Here is a 21480-nt window from a genome sequence, read left to right as displayed (position 1 = left end):
TATATCCTTTCAGTTTGTAACAAGAAATTAGCTCTTTTTTGAAATGTTCATTATTTTAAAAATCTCAAACACAGAAAAGCAACAAAAAAAACTCATAATTCCTCAGAGAGTAAATATCATGATCTCATGATAGTTTGTATTTTTTACCAAAATGGGATTACATTATTTAAATTACTTTTGTAGTGTTCTTTTTTATTCAGTGTACTGTCAATGTCTTTTAATGTCAATAAATTCTCATCTACAACACAGTTTTTAATGAATAGAGTCCCATTTTAAGGATATAGCAAAACTTATTTAACTGGCTCCTCATTGACCTTTGTTAAGTTTCCTTAAAAATATATTATTTGTGATAAACAATATTATAGCTACATATTTACACAGATGACTGGTTATTTCTTGGAATTAGAGTTGCAGCAGGTCCACTTGTGCCTTTTTATCCATTCTAGCAACTTCCTGCTCCTTGTTCTCTCAAATATTGCTTTTTTATCTCTCTTCAGACTTTCTCTACTTGCTCCTTCCCTTCTCTTTATCAATATGCTGAAGTCATTTCCATTCCTAAAAGTCTTTTCTTCAACTCTGCCTCTCCCTGTAGCTGCTGCCAGATTTCAGTCCTTCACTTTATCACCCTTCCTGCTTTTAAAAGTTCCATTCACTCCTCAGTCCTGTGTCTGGCCCCTCCCCACCACTCTAGCTATGGAGTTATAGGGGCTAAATTACTCGATTACTTCATTTCAGTCACCCATTTCAAAGTCTTGACCACTCACTGGCTTTTGACTCTGTTAATCATTCTCTAAAGTGTTCTCCAAGTGACACCATTTTCACTTGGTGTATTGACTCCTTTCTGTCTCCTTCACAAGTTCTTTTTTTTCCTTGTGCCTCTTTAAATATTGGTGTATCTCAAGAGTCCATTGTAAAACCTCTCTGATTCTCCCTGAACACATTCATTTACTCCAGTAGTGTCAATTCTCATCCAAATATTAACTCCCATGTATTTATCTGTAACCTTTACCTCTCTGCCTGAGCCTGTCCGTGGTGGTGAAGTTTCCACTTAGATATGCCTTCGATGACTTATTTTTTAGTGAAAGTTAATATAAGGAATTCCTTCTCTGTTCCATACCCCATCAGTGGCATTTCATTTAGTCCTTTAGTCCTTTGACTGCTCCAGTCTCCAACATCCAAATGATTCCAAGTTCTGCCCGTTGTGTCTCGTCAAATCTATCCTCATTCCCATCCTCACTGCCTTAATTCAAGCCCTCATGTCTTTCCAAAATTAAGTGCTTGTTCTACACTGCTACCAGTTCTTCAAATACATGTGATATTGTCACTCCCTTACCTTAAAACTTTTTGTCATTCCTCATTTCACATAGACTAAAACCCAACTTTCATTACGTAGCAGTTAAAGCCATTTAGAAGTTGGCCAGTTGTTCCTCTGCTGCAGAATGCCTTCCCCTGCCTCATTCACCTGTCCGACCAAGTTTGCCAGCTCTCCTGTAGTTTATTTACCCTAGTGACTGCCTCTGCTGCGTTCCCACAACTCATCCAGATTTACTAGTTTGAATTTTTCAGTTAACTTGTCACCTCTGTATTACAGTGCCTGGACCTGGCTACTTAAACATAATGTTTGGTTTGATTAATAGCATTTGAGAATTAAGGTCATCGTTCTTGGGTTCAGTTCCCTGTAGCTTAAATATGGAGTATGAGTAGTGTTGTTTTGTAAGTTAGGAGATCTCATGCAATATTGTTGCAGATTATCACTGGTTATCTGTGTTCTTTATCAGGATAGTTGCTATGCGCAAAAATTTGTGTGTTGAAATTTTCCATTTGGAGGAGTTGTTAGGTGGAGGTGAAAAGGCAAGTTCATAGGCTTTTTTTGGCATTGGGGCTTAGCATTTGGTTTTTCAAGTTTATTCAGATGTAAACTCATCAGTTGGCAGAGGTTTAGTGTTGAAGGTAAATACATATAGGAGTGCATCCATCTGGAAACATTAAAGAAATAGAAATGCTTGTTTTAAAAAAGAAAAGGCGATTTGTAGGAGTAAATGTGATGCTTCATTTTAAGAAAATTAAAAAGCAGTGGATTTTTAAATTCTGGTTTTGAGTTCCTGCATTACTGCTTATTGCCTGCTAAAGTCTGCCCGGGGGTTAACATGCTCCATATGTGTTCACTGAATAGTTTTCTTAAATTAGTACTTAGAGATACAGCTATGGCCCAATCCTCAAAAGTAATCTCCTCATTTTAATATAAATACTTGTAAAAACATTTTTCTAACTGCAAGAAAAAAGGAGTTAACAAGATCAGTATACTTAGGAGCGTTTTTGGAGGGTGTTTTTCACATGCTATTTTTATTAATTTTTTAACATTTTTACCAAAAAGATAATTTATATTCTTGGTTTGTCTGATTTCTTCTGTTTTAAGGGCCAAAGGTGGTAGTGAAAAGTAAACCTCCCTCCTCCCAGACTGCAAAGTCCCTTTTGTTGCCAGTTAACAGAATGGGGCACACTGTATGCACTTCTGCACTTCCCTTTTCTTAATTTAATGTATCAACTATATCAACATATATAGCTGTACCTCATTCTTTTTCATAGCAGCAAGTATGCCATTGTTTGGCTGTAACCATTTACTTGATGGTCATTTAGATTATTTCCAGTACTTACAACCAGTGCTCTTGTGACCGTCCTCACACATGTCTTTGCACTGTTTGCAAAGACATCTGTAGGTGAAATTCCTGCAAGTGTAACTGCTGAGTTAAAGAATGTGTGCGGGGGGGGGGGGGGGGTATGTGCATTTAAAACTTTGATATATACTGCCAAATTTAGAGGAGTGTACTTTTAGAAGATGAAGATTTCTCATGTAGTCCTATTTTCCCAAGTATTCAGAGCCAACTTCGCATATTTGCCAACTATATATGTTTAAATGCTCATATTTTAGTGACTAACTCCACAGAACGCAGTTGAAAATGGTTAAAAGCAACTATCAATGAGTACTTAGATTCCTATTTTTCCTTTCCCACACGGTGTTGCAAGGGAGCATCATCTTGAGGTTATACTTGTTTAAAAATGCTAGGGGTTCCTCTTTTCTTCCTTTGAAGGTGAGAATATGTGACCCTAAAAAATGGATTAACTTTAGAAATGCATCTCAAAATGAAGTAAGGTTTTACTTCCAGGTGAGTGAAAACAGTAATTGGAAATAAAGACTTGGGTTTTCTCCTCTTGTTTAAACCCAATGAAATTATGATGCTTGGCCAAAATAAAATAAAATAAAATAAAAGTTAAAATTCCTGTGTGAGGTTGTCATTCTCACGCTGTATATTTTCTTTCAGATTCCTTTGTTTCTTCCTCTTCCTCTCAGCCTGTATCTCTATTTTCGACCTCACAAGGCAAGTCCGTCATTTTTTTATGTGCATTAATAAAAGAAAAATGTTGAGAAAGAGGCTGTAACTGGGGATATGAGGCCCAAGTTTTCTATTGCCCCTAAATCCCTTAAAATACAAACCAATTACAAGGCAGTCCTTTATATTTAGCAATATCCAATGGATTTCCTGTCAAGGTTAGTAAAATAGAATGGCACTAGGTGGGCCCTTTGACATAGCATTAGCTTGAGATAGAGTTTTGAGTATGTTTTCCCCCAGTTTTTTAATTCCTTTATTATCTTAAATTTTCCCAGTTTTTTTATTTCTTTAACGTCTTTTTTCTTTTTGAGTATTTCTTAAAAATTAAAAACTCACCCACAGAATTTGGAACAGATAGAACTGTAGCTCAGAAAACATCCCACCCCTAGAATGCATTATAACTTACTGCTTTGCAGTTAGGGAACTGGTTTGGAGCGGTCGTGGATTTGGGAGAACAGTGCCAAAGTGTGCTTGCACTGGTCTGCGCACTGGTGTACCAGCTTAGCTAGAGTACTTCAATGTGAACTTCTGTGAAATATGTCCCAAGAGCCAGGCTAATTCCAAATCGCCTAGGAACATTGAACAAGTCAGTTGACTTTTTGGCAAGCGAGGCTTGTTTTTCTACAGATTAAGCTGTGGCTTTGTTTTTTTTTCCATCTGCCAACCAGTGAGGAAAGAAGTCAGATGTGATCGCTCTAGGTTTGTGAAGGTAGCACTGCCAGGAAGCTGGAAGAGAGTGTTGTTGTGTGTGCTTCGTTGATTTGCACTAATAAGAAAGTGCTGTTTCGTTTGTGCTGTTGCACTCGACCTCAAATGTAGGTTAATGGAAAACCCTTATTTTATAAAAGGTACTTACACTCATTAGATAGGTCTAAGAAGCCCTGTGCAACCAGTTTATTGTCTGGTATTGTCTGATTCACAGCTGAATCCTCTAGATGCAAAATCTAGTTCCTGGTTTGTTAGGAGGACTTTGACCTTATAAGAATAAAAACATAATGGGATAAAATGAACATAATAAAATTTTTGCCAGGATTAGTCTGCTTCTTAGGAAAGGTGATAGATAACTTGTTGCTTTTAATTCAGGCTGCTAGCATTGGAGCCCCCAACCCCTTTATAGCTGTGTGAACCTGAATATCTTCTGGGTCAAATCGTGACCTTTGAAATTTCCTTGTTTATATTAAAAGATAGGTATTTTGTGAGTGTTAGCAACTCAAACCTACAAGTGATTCTTGACATCTGGAACTGGATTGGGTTAGTGCCAGTTGGGATGATATTTTTAAGGGTTTTTTTTTTTTCCCTCATTAGAAATTTAATAATTTTGGCAACTAGGTATTAGATTTATTCTACTCTGGAAGATAAACCGGTAAAAATTCAGTGTAAATAGAATAAATAATTATATTTGCTGTAAATATTTCAGATCTTTTAAAATACATCCTTCATAGTTACAACTTCCAGTCACTTTTCTCATGTAGAAGAGTTAATTGATATCCTAAACAGTGTAACAGTGCAACCCACGCACAACACACCTCATGTATGGAATGTTGAGGAGGTAACTCTTTTAATCCCTGTTAGGAAAAATTACACATGCACTCAAGTAGAATGGAGGTAAATAAAAAGGATTTGTTAAATTAAAAACTAATGTTTAAGTAGGCTTCAGTGTCACAGTATGAGAGTTTGTAAAAGAAAATAGATTTGTCATTTTTCCTTTTAGCTTACAAAGAGTTATTTTGACCAGTTCAGACTCAGGATAGTGCCATTGCTAAAGGTGTTGTAAAGAGGCGGTTTAACACATCATATCCCCGCAGGTGTTCCAGTGTAGCCTCTTACAGCATTACACACACACACAATGGAAAAGAACGCAGTTGGTGCCCTACTTCGTTGGCAGGCCTAGAACCCGTTCAGTTTGAGGTAACACCTTGGCGAGAGATTACGTGTGTTCCAGGGTAGCCAAGGCTGGTGCTTCTAGTCTGCCTAATACAAATAAGGGAAGAGGAAGTTGTTGGTGTACTTGATTAACTGAATTAAAACCCCTGGGGAGAACAACTAGGCCTTTCAGAGTGACTGCTGCCACCAACAGGGGCTTCAAGTCCTTCCCTGGCACTAACCCAACTAAATAACCTGTCTTTGGCTTCCATGTCCCTTAGCCATTTAGCCTTGGAGAATTGTGCTTTACTTTTATATATCTGAGCCATACTAAGCAATATGTAGCAATAATTAAATGGGACATTTTCATATTTAAGAATGACATTATTAATCCTGAAATATATACTGATTATTGAGTTTCAGGGAGATGCATGTACCAAAAGCTGTTATTAATTTGGACTGAGTAGAGAAAGGCAGTTAAATATTTCAAAATGAAATTATATAATATTTATTAAATTGTACTACTTTGAGGTATACAGCTTAAGCTAGCCGGTTACATTTTTTGAAAGCCAGTGAATAGATTTGTGATGAGACTGTCAATGGAATTGTCAGTTGTACTCCTTTGCAGTCTTTTGCTTTTTGATTCCTTTTTTCTCATTAAAGATTTAAATTTCAGCCTAATCCCTGAGCATTTCAAAATAGGGGAGTAAATTTTAATGTTTTCCTGTACTGTAAAATACAGATATTAACAGAGGTACAGATGCAGTATGTGGCTAATTTTTATTGAGCTTTTACGATGCTCAGTACTTTATATGAGTCATTTTACTTACTCCTCATAGCCAATTTTATTGAGGAAAGGTACGAGCTCTTTTACCAATCGAAACGAGTTTAAAATGGTGAAATAACTTGGTCAGTGTCACACTGTAAGTGACAAACCTAGGAATTTAAGCCCCATGCTCATAACCACTGTCTGCTGTAAAAGATGATACCGCGTGCTAGTTGTATTTTAGGGTTTACAGGTACGTGTGGAGATGTCATTTTCAGGTTAATGTTACAGTCATGTAGCATAGGCAGAAATGACATGACTGTAACCATATTGTTGCTATTAGTTATGTAATACAGTAGTATCGTCTGGGAGAGGTACTACCTCCACCAGGCACAAAATAAAACTGACATTTGGTTTCTACTTTTGAAACCTTTGGTAAAAGTGTAGGCTGGAAAATACATTGGGGGTGGGGAGTAGATGAAAATAAGATTGGAGAGGATCCATCCACTCTGCAGAATTGGAAGCACATTGGCAGTAATGACCATTTGCATTCAATTTGAGGGACGCAGTAGGCATCTGGAATAGGAAGTTAAACACTGAACTTTGGGGCAAGCACTGAGGAAAAATATTTGCCAGTTACAGCCTCTTTTTGAAACAAAAGTAAAACATTTTTCTTTGTCCAAAAGAGACTTTTTGTTTAGGATCTAGCTTGGCTGCAAAGTGTCTGCTGGCTAACTTCCTATTTTGATGCTGTGGCTGAAAGTTGCTGATACTGTTTTGCACGATAATTTGTCTTGTTTTGTGAACATGAGAAAATTCAAGTGTAGGAAAACCTATACCTGAATATTTCAAGCCTCCCTTGTATGGATATGCATAGTATGTATGTATGTGAAAAAGTAATTTAGTGGCTATTATGGGCTAGCAGCCTTTCTTCACTGATGTGTATGGTTTTTCCATGTTACAGGTATCCTTTTAATTAATAGTAATGAATTTCCTGAGTGAGGGGGACAAGTAACTAAATGGTAACTGTAACAGAATTCTAAGCTATTCACTCTTTTTAGGAGGAACTCTAATATAGGATATAACATTACTTATTGCTTACTTGTTCTAGATCACTATGTTTTCAGTAATTAAGTTATAAAGACTTGAAAAAAAGAGTTATAAAGACTTGAATAAAAAAGTGCTAGATCGGGGCGGCCGGTTAGCTCAATTGGTTAGAGCGCAGTGCTCGTACTTAACAAGGTTGTGGTTTCGATCCCCACGTGGGCCACCGTGAGCTGTGCCCTCCACAACTAGATTGAAACAACTACTTGACTTGGAGCAGATGGGTCCTGGAACAACACACTTAAGTAAATATTTAAAAAAAGAAAAGTACTAGATCTTCTAAAAAGACAGTTTGGAGAATAAGAAAGAAAAGATATTTGAAGGATAAACAGTATATGAAGGTTATTTTTCAGTTTGAATGTATTTACGTGATATGTAGAAAGCATTCGCAAGTTTTGTCCTGTTATTTTTAACTCTCCACCTTGTTCTGTGAGATTAAGTACTCGGGGCATAAAATTAGCATATATACCTATTCAAAGCAAAATTAGAGGACCACTGATGCCCATTGCCCTCCTGACTGGCACAGTGTGCTCCTGGACAGAGACGATCTATGGTATAGATCATTTGCTGAAACATTTTGTTCAGGAATGTTCCTTTATCTTTCAACATTGCTTAGAATTTTTTGTGTGTTGGGCTGCTTCAGTGTCTTTATCCATATAGATAGAGCCTACCATAAGTCTTGGAATGTCATAGGCATTTGGTTTGTTCTAACTGATTCAGAAGTCGCATCACCCAAAATTTTGAATTAGATAAAAGCTTTTTAAATTCCTTTTATTTGTGAATGGTAGGAGGAGAGGTGTCTAAAACTCTGAATGAGGGTTTTCTGTGTTATATACCCGGTGAAGGTAATTATGATTTGACAATGTCTTTTTTTGGGGGGGGGGGGTAATGTGGTGTTTGGGGACATTTATTGAGGATTTACTAAGTGCCAGATACTGTTCTGAGCACTTAATGTGTATTAAATCATTTAATCCTCACAGCAGTTATCAAATTAGGTGCTTTAGTAACCCCAGTTTTTTTTATGAGATTAGCAACTTGCCAGGGCCACATGATTAATAAGTGAGATAAAAGGATTTTGCATCTTTTAATTGGAATTTTGGCTTAGGAGTGGTCTAGAAATTTAGACTATGACTGCCAACTTAATTTCCTAGTCTTATCTCAGAAAATATACTTGAATAGAGACTTGAAAGGATTTAGAGTTTAAGACGATATGGGTAAGCAAGAGCTCAGTACTGGATAAATTTGGAGACATTCTGTGACCTCCGTAGGGTTGTGACCTTTTTCACCTCTTACCATATATTGATTCCTCTTTTAACAGATCTATTGGATGTGTAACCCGTTTGTTAATTAGTGTAATGCCATATTAAGTGATTAGAATTCTTGAAAATGAATGTGTACATTAAATGCCATTATATAATAGCAAATAGCTAATCTAGAAAATACTCTTGATGAGGGTATTTTTTTGACAGACATTTGTTTTTAATGTTGAAAGTCTCTTGTAGTGCATGTGAAGGGTTGAATCTTTTGAAAGAGGAAAGGGTAGTAGACATTTTTTTGAGATGTAAGGTAATCCAGAGTAATTTCATCAGGCAGTTTTATAGTGTATGGTATGTTAAAAAGGAGCCATCTTCAAACTCCCTGCAGTTTTCTGCCGTTTTGCCGGGTACAGACTTGGACGACACCAATGACTATTAAGTGCCGTGCTGACTGATTGGAAGAGCCTTTGCGTATGGGAGCTGTTCTAGAGGCTTATTTGATTCTGATCCTTGTTCTAGTGAATGTTTTCATGCTTTTATAAACGCTTTACTTCCAGCCCAGTTTTTCCCATTGTCTTCGTACAAGTCAGCTCTGTCCAAGTTTGTTAGTGTTTTAACCAGCCAGAGAAACTTCTTTTTATTTGCTGAAATTCTAAACAACGTAATTAGAATTAAAGCGCCATGAGGATGTTAATTTATTTTGCTACATGTAGGAAAGCTTGACTGACAGTCGTGAGAGCTGGCACCTGCGTCTCAGTCACTGAGGAATGAATGCAGCACTGCACTGTTTACCCCCGAAGCTTGCCCCCCAGAAAACACTATCCGCCCTAGATATTAAGTCACAAAATTATCATTAAGGGACATGATTAAAGTCATTTTTCTATCTATAATCATTGTCAGAATAAAGACTCTTTAGTTAAAACATTTGAAGTCTGTCAGGCAGTCATGGCATTCAGTATAGGACTTGTTGGTATTGTGAGAACAAGATTTCTGACCTAATCTTTTAGCTTCACCTCAGATTATTATATACTGACTCAAAACTTGGAGTATTAAGAGATCAAGGAAGATAGGAGAGAAGCAAGGCTTGGAAAACTGACAAGTTTGTGTGCTGACAAAGCACAGACTGTTTCTACCATATCCCCCCCCAGTAATGCGTGTATTCTCTGATGAGCATTCAGTGTTGGCTGCTTCCCTTTTCATTTATTCAAGCCCACAACCACATCTTCCTCATTTTACTTTCTGATTTTGCGTATTGTCTGTCTCCCACTCTTATTGTAAGCTCCAAAGGCAAGGATATCTTCTGTTTTGTTCACTGCTTTGAACTGGTTTCTAAAACAATTTCTGGCACATGTGAGGCACTCAATAAATACTTGTTGAACTATTACTAATTCATTTTGCCCACTTTGGCCTGTAAAATGACAGGTATGAATCATTTGAAATCTCAGTCTCTGAGCATTCGTTGTGGGGTGGAATCAGTTCTGCTTACCTCAGAATTCCATTCCTGTTTGAAGGGAGGGGTTCCCAGACAGTTTTGCCTTAATCCAGATTTAGTCCATTGAATGCTTCCTGGTAGAAACAGTAACCAGTAAGTTCAGTAACAATACATACTGTATTTTGCTGTGTATAATGCATACCCACATTTTCGGCCCAGACTTTCAGGGGGAAAAAATCTTTCATTTTAATTTTTTAATAAAATTTTTATTTGTTTACATTTAGGTACTTGTTTTCTGTATTATAAAGGAATTTTGGCATTTTTTAAAACATGGTACAAGAAATTTTATGTAGCAAATAATCACAAAACACAAGAATAGATAAGGTACAAAAAACTATATACCGGTAAGAAATTTACGACATTTATGCACTAGAGAAGGCCAAGAACTCTTCCTCGTTGCAAGTTCGTCGCAAGTTCAACAAAACTGATGATTGTATTCCAGGGTATTATTTTTCATACGGATATCGTCATTGATTTCTAGAGTTACACTTTTAATTTCATAAGCATAAATAAAAATATTAAAAACATTTATACAGATACGGAATTAGTACTACCCATGTATAGTGCGCACCCTTATTTTCCCCTCACAAATTTGGGTCAAAACTGGGCATTATACACAGTAAAATACGGTAGCTCAGATTGTGGAATATTTCTAATTTAAGTGTAGCCTACACTTCTTTCAGGTTTTTGAGCCTTTTAACCTACAATATTGAGCTTCACTTATAGTATATCCTTAATCCAGTCTTGCTGAGTATCCATACTATATGATAGATGTGACCGTGTTTACTACATTACAACTAAATATGAATTACAGCTTACTTCAAATATTTTCTGTCCCACGAGTGCTGTTTGTACCACCAAACGTTTTCCCCTCAGTTTACAAAGACTTCCCCCACCCCATACCCAGATCACAGTTACACTATTCTAAAGGTCCGATCCTATGACATCCAATTGCAGTGTTGTGTTTAAGTAGAGGAACGTTTTTCTGGCATTTGGAAACATTTTTATAATGGTGGAATTTTATTCATTGCAGTAAGAGATTCTTATTCTTCTATTCATCTTTACAAAATGATTTTGAATAAAGTCATAATTTTGCTTTTGTCTAATTATTATTCAGCTTCTCACATGAAAAAGAACAGAGCTGCATAAGGGTAACCCCAAGGTTTTTGTCTTTCACATCCTGCCAGTCGCTCATTCAGGTTCAAGCCCTAGCTGTGCTGAGCCCACTTAGGTCTCACCTGCCAAGCTGAATCCTTGATTCATTCATCTGAAATGATTTAAGACCTACGTTGTTCCAACTCCAGATACATGCAACAATGCAAGAAAGACAGCGCTACGGTAGCGCCTGCCCTTGGAACAGTTGTTTTGATCTTTTTCTCCAGCAAAAACTTGATAGATCAGGAAGTTGGAAAACAGTGTGGTAAATCGATGGCTACTGTGGTATTAATAACTGATAAGGTTTAATTCATGTGTATTTTTTAAAAGGATATTTTCTGTTTTAAAAGGATTTCTGGAGTTAACTCTTCTTAACCAAAGAAAATACAGAGTTCAGATTTTGTTATATTGGCTAGTTGCTGCAAGAGATTTTGGAGCCAGGCCTTTAGTTTAAAACATGGAGGCCATCTGTACCTGGGACCAATCTTGCCTGCGGATAAAAGAGAATAATTCTAGTCTGATCTTTAGGCTTGTTGTCGCTCCTGAAAATCGAAAGGAATTCTGGTCACTGTTTTTCCTTAGATTGTCAAACTGTAGTAGTGGAGTTACAGAAGTGGTGTGTTCAGAAATATTCAGCTTACAGATGAGAGCGTGTCAGAACTTCATAATATCAAGTTGTTTTGAGTAGTTCTACCAAAAAACAAAGGACAAAAACTTCCCCCGATTTTCCTGTCTCATTACCCTTCTTTATGCTTTACTTTTACAATGGAAAAAGTAGACTAAAAAGTATTTATCATGAAAGTTTTTTGTTACTTGCAATTTGTAGCATGATGTGGCTTTTCTGTTTCACCATTGACAATTTTATGCATGTCGTACCGGACAACTGTTGACATCATTTTGTTACATATTTATATGTGTGTGTATATACATACATCCTGTGTGTATATATGTATGTACTTTTAAAAATAAAAAGCATGCTGCTTGGCCTGACTAGCTAATGTGTACTTGTACCTGGTAAACAATTTTTATCTTTCAAATTCTGACCATAGAGGGATTGAGCTCTCTTTGCTCTGATGAGCCACCTTCAGAAATTATGACTTCCTCCCTTTTTGCATCTTCTGAAATACATAACACTGACCTTACAATACTACGTGGAGAAAAAAATGAAGTGTTAGGCAGCCAGCCTATTTTAGCCAAAGAAGGAAAAGACTGCTCGGCTCTTGTAGGTGTGAAAAATATGGAACAGCCTCAGCAGACCAGTAAAGACACAGCCGACCCCCCAATTTCTGTTGCAGAAGGAGGTCGCTATAACCGTCCTTCCATTCCAGCCAGTTTCCCAAATCATCCTGCTTTGCTTTCAAAGGAAGTTGGTCAAATGGGACAGCAAATAAATGAAGACCAAGAGTCCGAGAACCCGAATGAGGTACCAGGTAGGGACGATCAAGTTGCGTTGGACGCTGATGACAAGTTCACTTTGCTCACAGCCCAGAAGCCACCCACTGAGCAGTCTCGGGTGGAAGGCATTTGTGCGTACTCCTTGGCCCCATCCAGGGTGTCAGCAGGCAGTGTTACTGAAAAAGATTCTCCTGAATCACCATTTGAAGTAATAATTGACAGAGCAGCATTTGACAAAGAGTTTAAAGATGCATATAGGGAGAGCACAAAGGATTTTGGTAGCTGGGCAGTGCCCACTGATAGGGAATCAGCTGCAGACATTTCGGAGTCTAATGACAAAGTATTTCCACTGAGAAATAAAGAAGCAGGGCATTACCCAACCTCTGCACTGCTCACTAGGCAGTTTTCACACACCACCGCAGCATTGGAAGAGGTGTCTAGATGTGTGAATGATATGCATAACTTTACTAATGAAATACTGACATGGGATTTGATTCCCCAAGTGAAACAGCAGAGCGAGAAATCTGACTACATCCCGAAAAGTACAAGACTTGACATGAGTGAATATAATTCAGAAATTCCAGTTGTAAATCTTAAAACAAACGCTCACCAGAAAATTCCTGTATGTTCTATTAATGGGAAAGCTCCCATCACTAAATCAACAGGTGATTGGGCAGAAGCATCTCTCCCACAAGAAAATGCTGTCGTTGAAAAACCTGTACCAGGCTGTCTGAATTCCACAAAGGACATCAAGCGCAAAAGTGTCCAAGGCAACGTGCAGAAACAAGATGACACACTGTCAGTGTTACCTGGATCTCTGTTTAAGAAATGTGTCTCTCTGGGTTCTGGAACAGACACAGTGAAAGTGGTTTTACCTGAAGACCACCTGGAAGATGAAATGAACTGGCAGAGCTCCGTGTTGGGAGAAGTAACAGAGGCTGATAGTTCTGGTGAGTCTGATGACACAGTCATAGAGGACATCACAGCCGATGTTTCATTTGAAAGTCACAAAATTAAGGCTGAAAATCCTGTTTCCATTCCAAGTGCTGTGGTAAAAACAGATGAAAGAGAAATCAAAGAGATTCTCATTTGTAATAGGGAAAACAAAACACTTGAAAACTTCGACGTGTCTATCAGTGACTCTGAGCCCCAAGTTCAGCCTGATATCCTTGAAAGGAGTCCAGCTCGTGAGGCGGCATGTTCCCAAGTACCCAATAAGAATGTCATGTCAGAAGATGTGAAGCACTCCAAGAGTATGAGTGAAATTGCTCCTGAAGAGCCTGTTAGAACTGAGAACCCAACACTTCCTTCAGCAGCATCTTCAAATGTTTTTAATGAGACAGAATTTTCGTTAAATGCGACAACCTCTTCCTGTTTGGAGTCATTACATGAAAGATGTGTTAAAGATATAGATGATTCGTCCCCAGAGGACCTGATAGCAGCCTTTCCAGAAACCAGGAAGAAAAGAATAGTAGATAAAGATGAAAGAAAGGCCTTTGAAGCAACATCAGAGAAAACTATGGACTTCAATAAAACTATTCTTCCTGTAAATTTCTTGCATGAAAGTGAGTCCGGTGATTCTGAAATTAAAGACATAAAAAGCAAATACTCTGAACAAAGCCAAGAAACAAAGGGAAGTGAGCTTGTGGATGTTTTCTCCACCCAAGGTGCTCCAAGCGCATCTTTCTACTTAGAACAGGAACAGCTCACAATCAGAGCCCTTAAGGAATTGAGTGAAAGACAGGTTGACAAGTCAGCTTCTGCACAGGATAAAGTAGAATCTCCTGAAGAAATACTCAAGCAGACTTTCACATTTGTTCCAGAATCTTCTTGGCCACAGAGATCTTACGATGTCCTAGAACACACAGATGTCAAAACTGGATCTGATCTTGGGGTTTCCAAAAAGCCCACCATTATCAAAGAAACTGCTAGCATAGATGTTATTTCCAGCCTTAGCAAGACTGACCTGGTAAACAAGCATGTCCTCGCAAGACTTCTGACAGACTTCTCAGGTAATGTTTTACGTTAGAAATACTGCATGTGGTTCATTCTGCTGTGACTGATTACTTATCAGAGTGCCATTTTTTTAATCTCCGATTTATAGTACCAAAATTATGGCTAGGATAAAAACACATTGTATACTGGGGAAATGGTAGATTTCTTTTTAATGGTTGCTTGATTTGCTTTTCTTAAGTATTTCCCAAAGCAGTAGACCATTTGCTAAAATTAATATTCTTCTAAAAAATGTTTTTATGCTCCAGTTTTTTTCAAGGTTCTCCTTTCCTTGTAGGTTGGCCGTAGGGCGATCACTACTTTTTAAGAATATCATTAGGTTCTTAATTATTTACAAAGTTTATTTGTAAATCTCCATACTAGTAGCAATGCTTAGCACTTGGGGTTTTTGCTGTGGACCGTATAAAATCTATTTGACAATCAAAGATAAAGGAATTCCTGCTGGGATAGACAGTAAATTAAACTTTTAATTAATTTGATCTTATACCGTGGAGATTTTATGCTCTGAAAGTAGGTAACCTGTATTGTAGTACTATTTTGTGAGTACTACTTAAGAGAACTCATTCATTCTTCTACATTGGACCTTGTTTTATATTCTTCAGGCCAAACTCACTATACGGTACTAGAAGCCCTTCCCCATATCTTCTGTTTATTTGAATGATTACTTTCCTAGCAATTGGCCTGGTTTAATTGCCTCAAATGCTGTCTGTTCTGGGGTCTTGGAAAGTGTAAGAAAAAAAGGATATTTAAGGCTCTCCAACAGGGACCCTCAACCTCTAATCTGATACCAAATTCTGTACTATATGGTTAGCGTAGGTGCTATGTGGGGATTTATGCTTTTCCAAACGTTTTTGACAATAAATCCTTTTTTCAAATGAAATCATACAGGGAATTATAATTAAAACAAAATGGTTTTTGTTAGGATTATTTTACAAGTGTGATTATACCACTTACCCTGTTTTTCTGTAAGGTTTTGTTTATGTACACAGTAGGGGGGTCGGGGGCTCCATCCTTAGCAGCCGGTGGTTTCCTCTGTTTGCAACCGGAACACTGCTCAGCGCCTCCTGGGGGTGACGCTCGCACAGAGCGACTCGCACACGTCTGGGATCTTGCCCACACTAACTTGGTGTGCTTGGTGAGGTGCCCACGCCAGCGGCTGGGCCTCCACTTCCTGGCATTCTTGGTTACCGAGTGGCCCTTGTTGAGGCCCACGGCCACTGGGTGCCACAGAGCCGTGGCCGCTGCTCTTCATTGGCGCCTGCGGCCGAAAGACACCATTTCCCTTTTATAAAGGTAGTTCCTTTCTGAAGACCATGGGCAGATTACTTAATCTTCCTAAATTTTAATCCTTAAAATCGAGATAATAATTGTGCTTACCTTATAATAACATTGTAAGGATTAAATGTGAAAATGCAAGTAATGCAGTTCCTAGCACGTAGTAAATATTCACTTAGCACCAAGTACAGGACCTAACTTACAGGAGGTACTGGATAACTATTTGTTAATTAATGAATTGTTAATTAAGTGAATGAGTTGTTAATAATTATTAGTGAAAACATCGAGGCTTTTTTATAAACTCAAAAATTTGGACTGGCAGTAAAGGATAGCTGTTAATTCTCTAGTCATAGAAGATTGTTGAACTTGGATTTGGGAGTGCTGATTTCTCCTTGTTGCTTTACTGTGTACAGAAGTGTGACCTTGAACAGTCAAGTTACATCACCTTTGGGGCCTCAGTTTCCTTATCTGTAAAGTGAGGATGTTGAAGTAGACGGTCAGTATCATTTCAATATGATTCTCTGACTCTGGTATGTTACAGGTTTCTTGGTGAGTAGTTAGAATTCTTACAGTTGTTCTTTTGCGTGGTGAGGCATATAGGAATTAGGCTACAAGAGCTGTAGTGTCTAATTCTGGCAAGTTCCTGCTTCAGTGTGACCTTAGACAACTGACCTAACTGGTTCAGCATCTTCCTTTGCTAATAGGGTGGTAATTGTTTTGCCCTGCTTTATACTGTTGTAGTAAATAAAGTTCTGTGTAAATACTAATTATTAGTAATTCTCAACTGACTTATTTAATCTAGTGTGAGAGACGAAAAGGGCTGTGGAAGTTTAAGGTATTTGTCACTGACCAGATTCTGTGATTAATAGTAGATATGTTTAGATGATAATAAAGAAAACCAGTATAATTAGATCAAGAAGCTGACAGGTCTTTCTTTGCAGGTTACAAAATTGAAAACCTTTCAAATTGTCTTGCTTTATGAATAAATCTTTTAAAATATAAACTACTTCAGTAAAATACACCAGTCTCCAGTTCTGAATAGTTTTCCTTTCTAAAATAAAACCAGTTCTGTAATTATGTTCAGCCTAAAGTTGGGGGAAATGAGCAAAAGAAGGAATTTTTAAAAATGATATTTTTCTTTTGTTTTATGGCATAATGTATACAACTAACTAATAAAGCCTCAGTTTCATTCCCTTTATGATTATATTTCAGTTGTTCAGTAATTATGGTGTGATCCGAGGTTTAACTAATCATTTGGGGAAAAAAATTAGATCCCTGACTCACACACCTACTTGGGTGAAGACAGTGTTTTAATTTTAGTATCCACATTGGCGAGAATTCAAGGAAATAAGCAGGTATATAGTTTGATGATAGGTATGTAAGTTGTTATAACTTTTCTGGAAGGCTGCTTGGCAGTATGTAACAAAGACCTAGAACTGACCTGGTAATTTTGTTTCTAGGAATTTGTTCTAAGAAAAACGTGTATGTGAGTACAAAAGCAACTACAAAGATGTTCTTTATAGAGCTGCTTATGATGGTGGCAGATGTAGCAGTGTCTTAACAATTAGAGATTGGTTGAGTGTGTTATGACATAGCTATGCAATTGAATATTATGCAGCCATTGAACTTATTATAGGTTTTTTTCTTTAAGAAATGGAAAAATATAGAAAAGTACAAAAGGACATACACTCATATTTCTATATGGAGAATTAATTTCTATTTGCTAACGTTGGTGGTTCTATTTGCTTCCAAACTAAAGAACTCTTTGATTACCACCTGCCCATTCTTTTCTCCCCTTCCCCAGAGGTAACCACCATCATGGACCTTTTCAGTTTATTTTAAATGTGTGTGTGTGTGGTGGTGGTTTCTGTTTTTAAACCTTTGTTATCTTTGTTATGCAACTCGTATCATTCAACATTAGGTTTTTAAACTCCATATTGAAATATATATATAATCTATTCGTTCTAACATCTATGTAGTACTCCATTTTATGTTATTTCCCTTTCATTTAGGATTTGGGTTATTTTCCATTTTTTATTACTATAGACGGTGTTGAAATTAATATCCTTTACTCGTTTGTTTTTACACATGTACCTATTTCTCTAGGGTTAGTGCCGCTGCTTATTCATTTCACTTGTAGGTATGTGCATTATTTTTCTAGTTGCTGTCAATTTGCTGTCAGAGTTGGATTTCTGCTGCTATGTGAAAATATTCATAATTCATTAATAAAAACTGCATTATGGAACACCTAGCAGAGTTTTTGCTATATGATGAGTGTTTAAAGTAGGGGGAAAATGTTAGAAAACAAGGTAGTCAGAATATCCCTATTATGATACCATTAGAAGTGAATCTATATACCTGCAAACAGTGAATCTGAAGTAAATTTTTAACAACAAGGTCACAATGGTTTTTGTTGAAGTATGGCCAAGTAGTCTTTTATTCAACCTGACCTTTCTGCATATAACTATATACTCTGGATAAAACTGGAAGAAAACAAAAGACCCGAAGGCACTGGAAAATGAACAAATGCAGGCAGATTCTGAAAAGGGGCTGACACTTTTAAGAAGAGAACAGCATGGACTTAGCTTTCTATTTTTACCACTTTTAGCCAGAGGACAGGCTGAAGTTGATACGTGGCAGGTTGGCTAAAACTCTCGTAGAAAATTTACCAGAGGACACAATTCGAATCAGCCACAACCATTCAACCACCAGAAAGTGAGGGGAGAAAGAATCCTGGAAAGGAGAGACCCAGAGAATGCGAGCCCCAAATTTTGTGTATAAACTTTGCATAAGCCACTGTTTAATACCTGAACCACACATGTGCATGGAGGATGACAGCAGCCCAGCTACAGATAAAAACTGAATGTTAAGGTTTGAGGTGTTGCCCAGGAGACAAGAGTTTGCAGATTGGGTCCCGCCAAGTTTAACTGCGTACTAAAACAAATACCAGTGCTCTCCAGAGGAATACAACAGAGTCCAAAGGCTATCCAATATAATATATAACTCCTGAATGAAGTAAAGGAAAATATGCTTGCATTGAATGAAAAGAAAGGGAATCTCAATTGAGAAATAGAAACAAAAAGCCAAGTGGACATTCTTAGAACTGTAAAATACAGCAGCAGAAATTAAAATTCAAGTGGTCTGTCTTAACAGCAAAATGGAGATGAGAGAGAAAAGAGTCAGTGAACTTGATGCTAGATGAACCAAAACTATCCAACCCGAAGAACAGAAAGTATTACCAAGCCTCAGGGACATTTGGGACAATATTACAAGATCTAATTCATATAATCGGAGTTTCAGAGGAGAGGAAAGTGAGAGACTGGAAAGGAACATATTTGAAGATAAAATGACAAAACATTGCTCAAGTTTTCTGAAAAAGACATTTACTGATTAAAGAAGCTTAGCAAGCACCTATTAGGATAAGGACAAAGAAAACCATATCTTGGTATTTGTGTCAGGGGTCCTCAAGACCACCCTCTAGCTCAGTGATTTGCTAGGGCTCAGGATTCAGCAGTTGTTATACTCTCAGTGAACAATTTATTATAGCAAAAAGACACAGATTAGAACTGGCAAAGGAAAAAGACACATGGGATAAAGTCCAGGAAAGACCAGGTACAAGCTTTCAGGTGTCCATTGGAATCACACAGGGATGTCCTTAATTCTCCCATCAGTGATACGTGACAGCATGTACAACGTGTTGCCAACTAGGGAATCTCACTCAATTCTTGGTGTCCAGGATGACATGCAAGTACCCATGTGACTGACCTCAGCTACTCAGACCTCATCCCCCCAGAGCAAAAACAGGTGTTTGCAATAAATCATATTGTTAGGATAAACTTACCTGGCCACACTAATACAGCATGACCCAAGGGCTCAGAGGTCATCTCCCAGCAGACATCCAAGGGGCAGTCCTGAAGACAGCCCTTTCTTTGGCAGGTGCAGGGTTTGAGCATCTCAGGCCTGCTAAGTAACCCTTTCTGGCACAGAATATTATAACCAAATTGTTGAAACTAAAGATAAGGAGAAAATTCTTGAAAGCTAGAGGAAAATGACACATACAAGGGAATGACAATTAAAATTAGAACTTCTTACCAGAAACCACAGATGCCAGGAGACAGTGAAATATAGCATCTTTTGAAGTGCTGAACAGGGGGGTAAATGTCAATTCAGAGTTCTCTATTCAGCAAAAATATCCATTATGAATGCAAAATAAAGACATTTTTAGATAATGGGAAACTAAGAGAATTTGTTACCAGAAGACGTGCACTACACGAAACACTAAAGGAAGTTGTTCAGATTAAAAGGAATTGATAACAGATAGAAACTCAGACTTTCTGGAAGGAATGAAGAGCACTGGAAATGATAAATATCTGGGAATATATAAAAGACATTTTTTACTCTTCTTTAAAATATATAGACTGTTTAAAGCAGAAATTATAACGTATGAGATTATAATGTTTATTTCATATAACAGAAAAGTCAAGAGGGGCGGCTGGTTGGCTCAGTTGGTTAGAGCGCAGTGCTCATAACACCAGCGTCGCCGGTTGGATTCTCACATGGGCCAGAGAGCTGCGCCCTCCACAACTAGATTGAAAACAACCTCTTGACTGATGGGTCTTGGAAAAACACACTGTTCCCCAAAATTCTCCAGTTAAAATTTAAAAAAAGAAAAGTCAAGAATATGTGGACCTATACTATAGCAAGGGTTTCTGCATTTTTTATGAGGTGGTACGATATTTTAAGTAAACTGAAAATTGATGCATATTGTATTTCCGGAAACAACCACTAAAATAATACTGAAAAGTCAATAGATAAATTAAAATCTTCAGATAATCAGAAAGAAGGCAAAAAAGGAAGAATGGAGAACAAAAGACAGGAAACATGGGAATAAAATGGGAGACAGTACAAACATATCAATATGTTAGTGAACTAAAAGATGAGTAGAATGGCAGACTGCATAAAAATGCAAGACCTGGGCCGGCCCGGTGGCTCAGGCGGTTGGAGCTCCGTGCTCCTTATTCCAAAGGTTGCCAGTTCGATTCCTCGAGTCCTGCAAGGGATGGTAGGCAGCACCCCCTACAACTAGCAACGGCAACTGGACCTGGAGCTGAGCTGCGCCCTCCACAACTAAGATTGAAAGGACAACTTGAAGCTGAACAACACCCTCCACAACTAAGACTGAAAGGACAACAACTTGAAGCTGAACGGCACCCTCCACAACTAAGATTGAAAAGGACAACAACTTGACTTAGAAAAAAGTCCTGGAAGTACACACTGTTCCCCAATAAAGTCCTGTTCCCCTTCCCCAATAAAATCTTAAAAAAAAAAAAGCAAGACCTAGCTATATGCTGACTATAAAAGATGCACTTTAAATATAAAGACATGGGTAAGTTGAAAGTAAATGGATGAAAAAGGTTATACCAAAAACTATATAAATGTATGCCATGCAAAAGTAAGCATAAGAAAACAAAGGGTATTACCAGAAATAAAAAGTGAGATGTCATGATAAAAGATACCAGGAAGTCTTGATAGTCATAAATGTGTATGTACCTAATAACAGGTCCAAAATATACAAAGAAAAAATTGACAGACTTAAAGGGGAAAATAGGCTAGTCTATAATCATAATCGGAGGTTTTAGTACCTCTTTCTCAGCAATTGATACACACACACACACACACACACAGATTTGAACAGCACAAGCAACCACTTTGACCTAGATGATATTTATAGAACACTATATGCTACCATGGCAGAATGCTCATTCTTTTCCA

General features: G+C 37.6%; 1 protein-coding gene across 4 annotated transcripts in view; it reads left to right on the top strand.

Moving 5' to 3' along the window:
• Positions 1–21480, top strand: part of RTN3 (reticulon 3) — a 52271-nt gene that overhangs the window by 10574 nt on the left and 20217 nt on the right. The window contains exons 2-3 of one of the 4 annotated variants that reach the window (XM_033121602.1): positions 3321–3377; positions 14244–14432. The exons of 1 other annotated variant lie outside the window; for it this stretch is intronic. In XM_033121602.1, coding sequence (XP_032977493.1) covers positions 3321–3377; positions 14244–14432 — 246 coding nt within the window. Of the gene's footprint in view, positions 1–3320; positions 3378–12074; positions 14433–21480 lie in introns of all 4 variants that reach the window. 2 more of the 4 variants (XM_033121601.1, XM_033121603.1) reach the window with 2 other exon arrangements.

Source organism: Rhinolophus ferrumequinum, chromosome 11 (assembly GCF_004115265.2).
Source record: "Rhinolophus ferrumequinum isolate MPI-CBG mRhiFer1 chromosome 11, mRhiFer1_v1.p, whole genome shotgun sequence".
In the NCBI taxonomy this organism is placed as follows: Eukaryota; Metazoa; Chordata; class Mammalia; order Chiroptera; family Rhinolophidae; genus Rhinolophus; species Rhinolophus ferrumequinum.
Note: the sequence above shows the minus strand (reverse complement) of the source record. Positions and strands in the feature narration are given on the sequence as shown.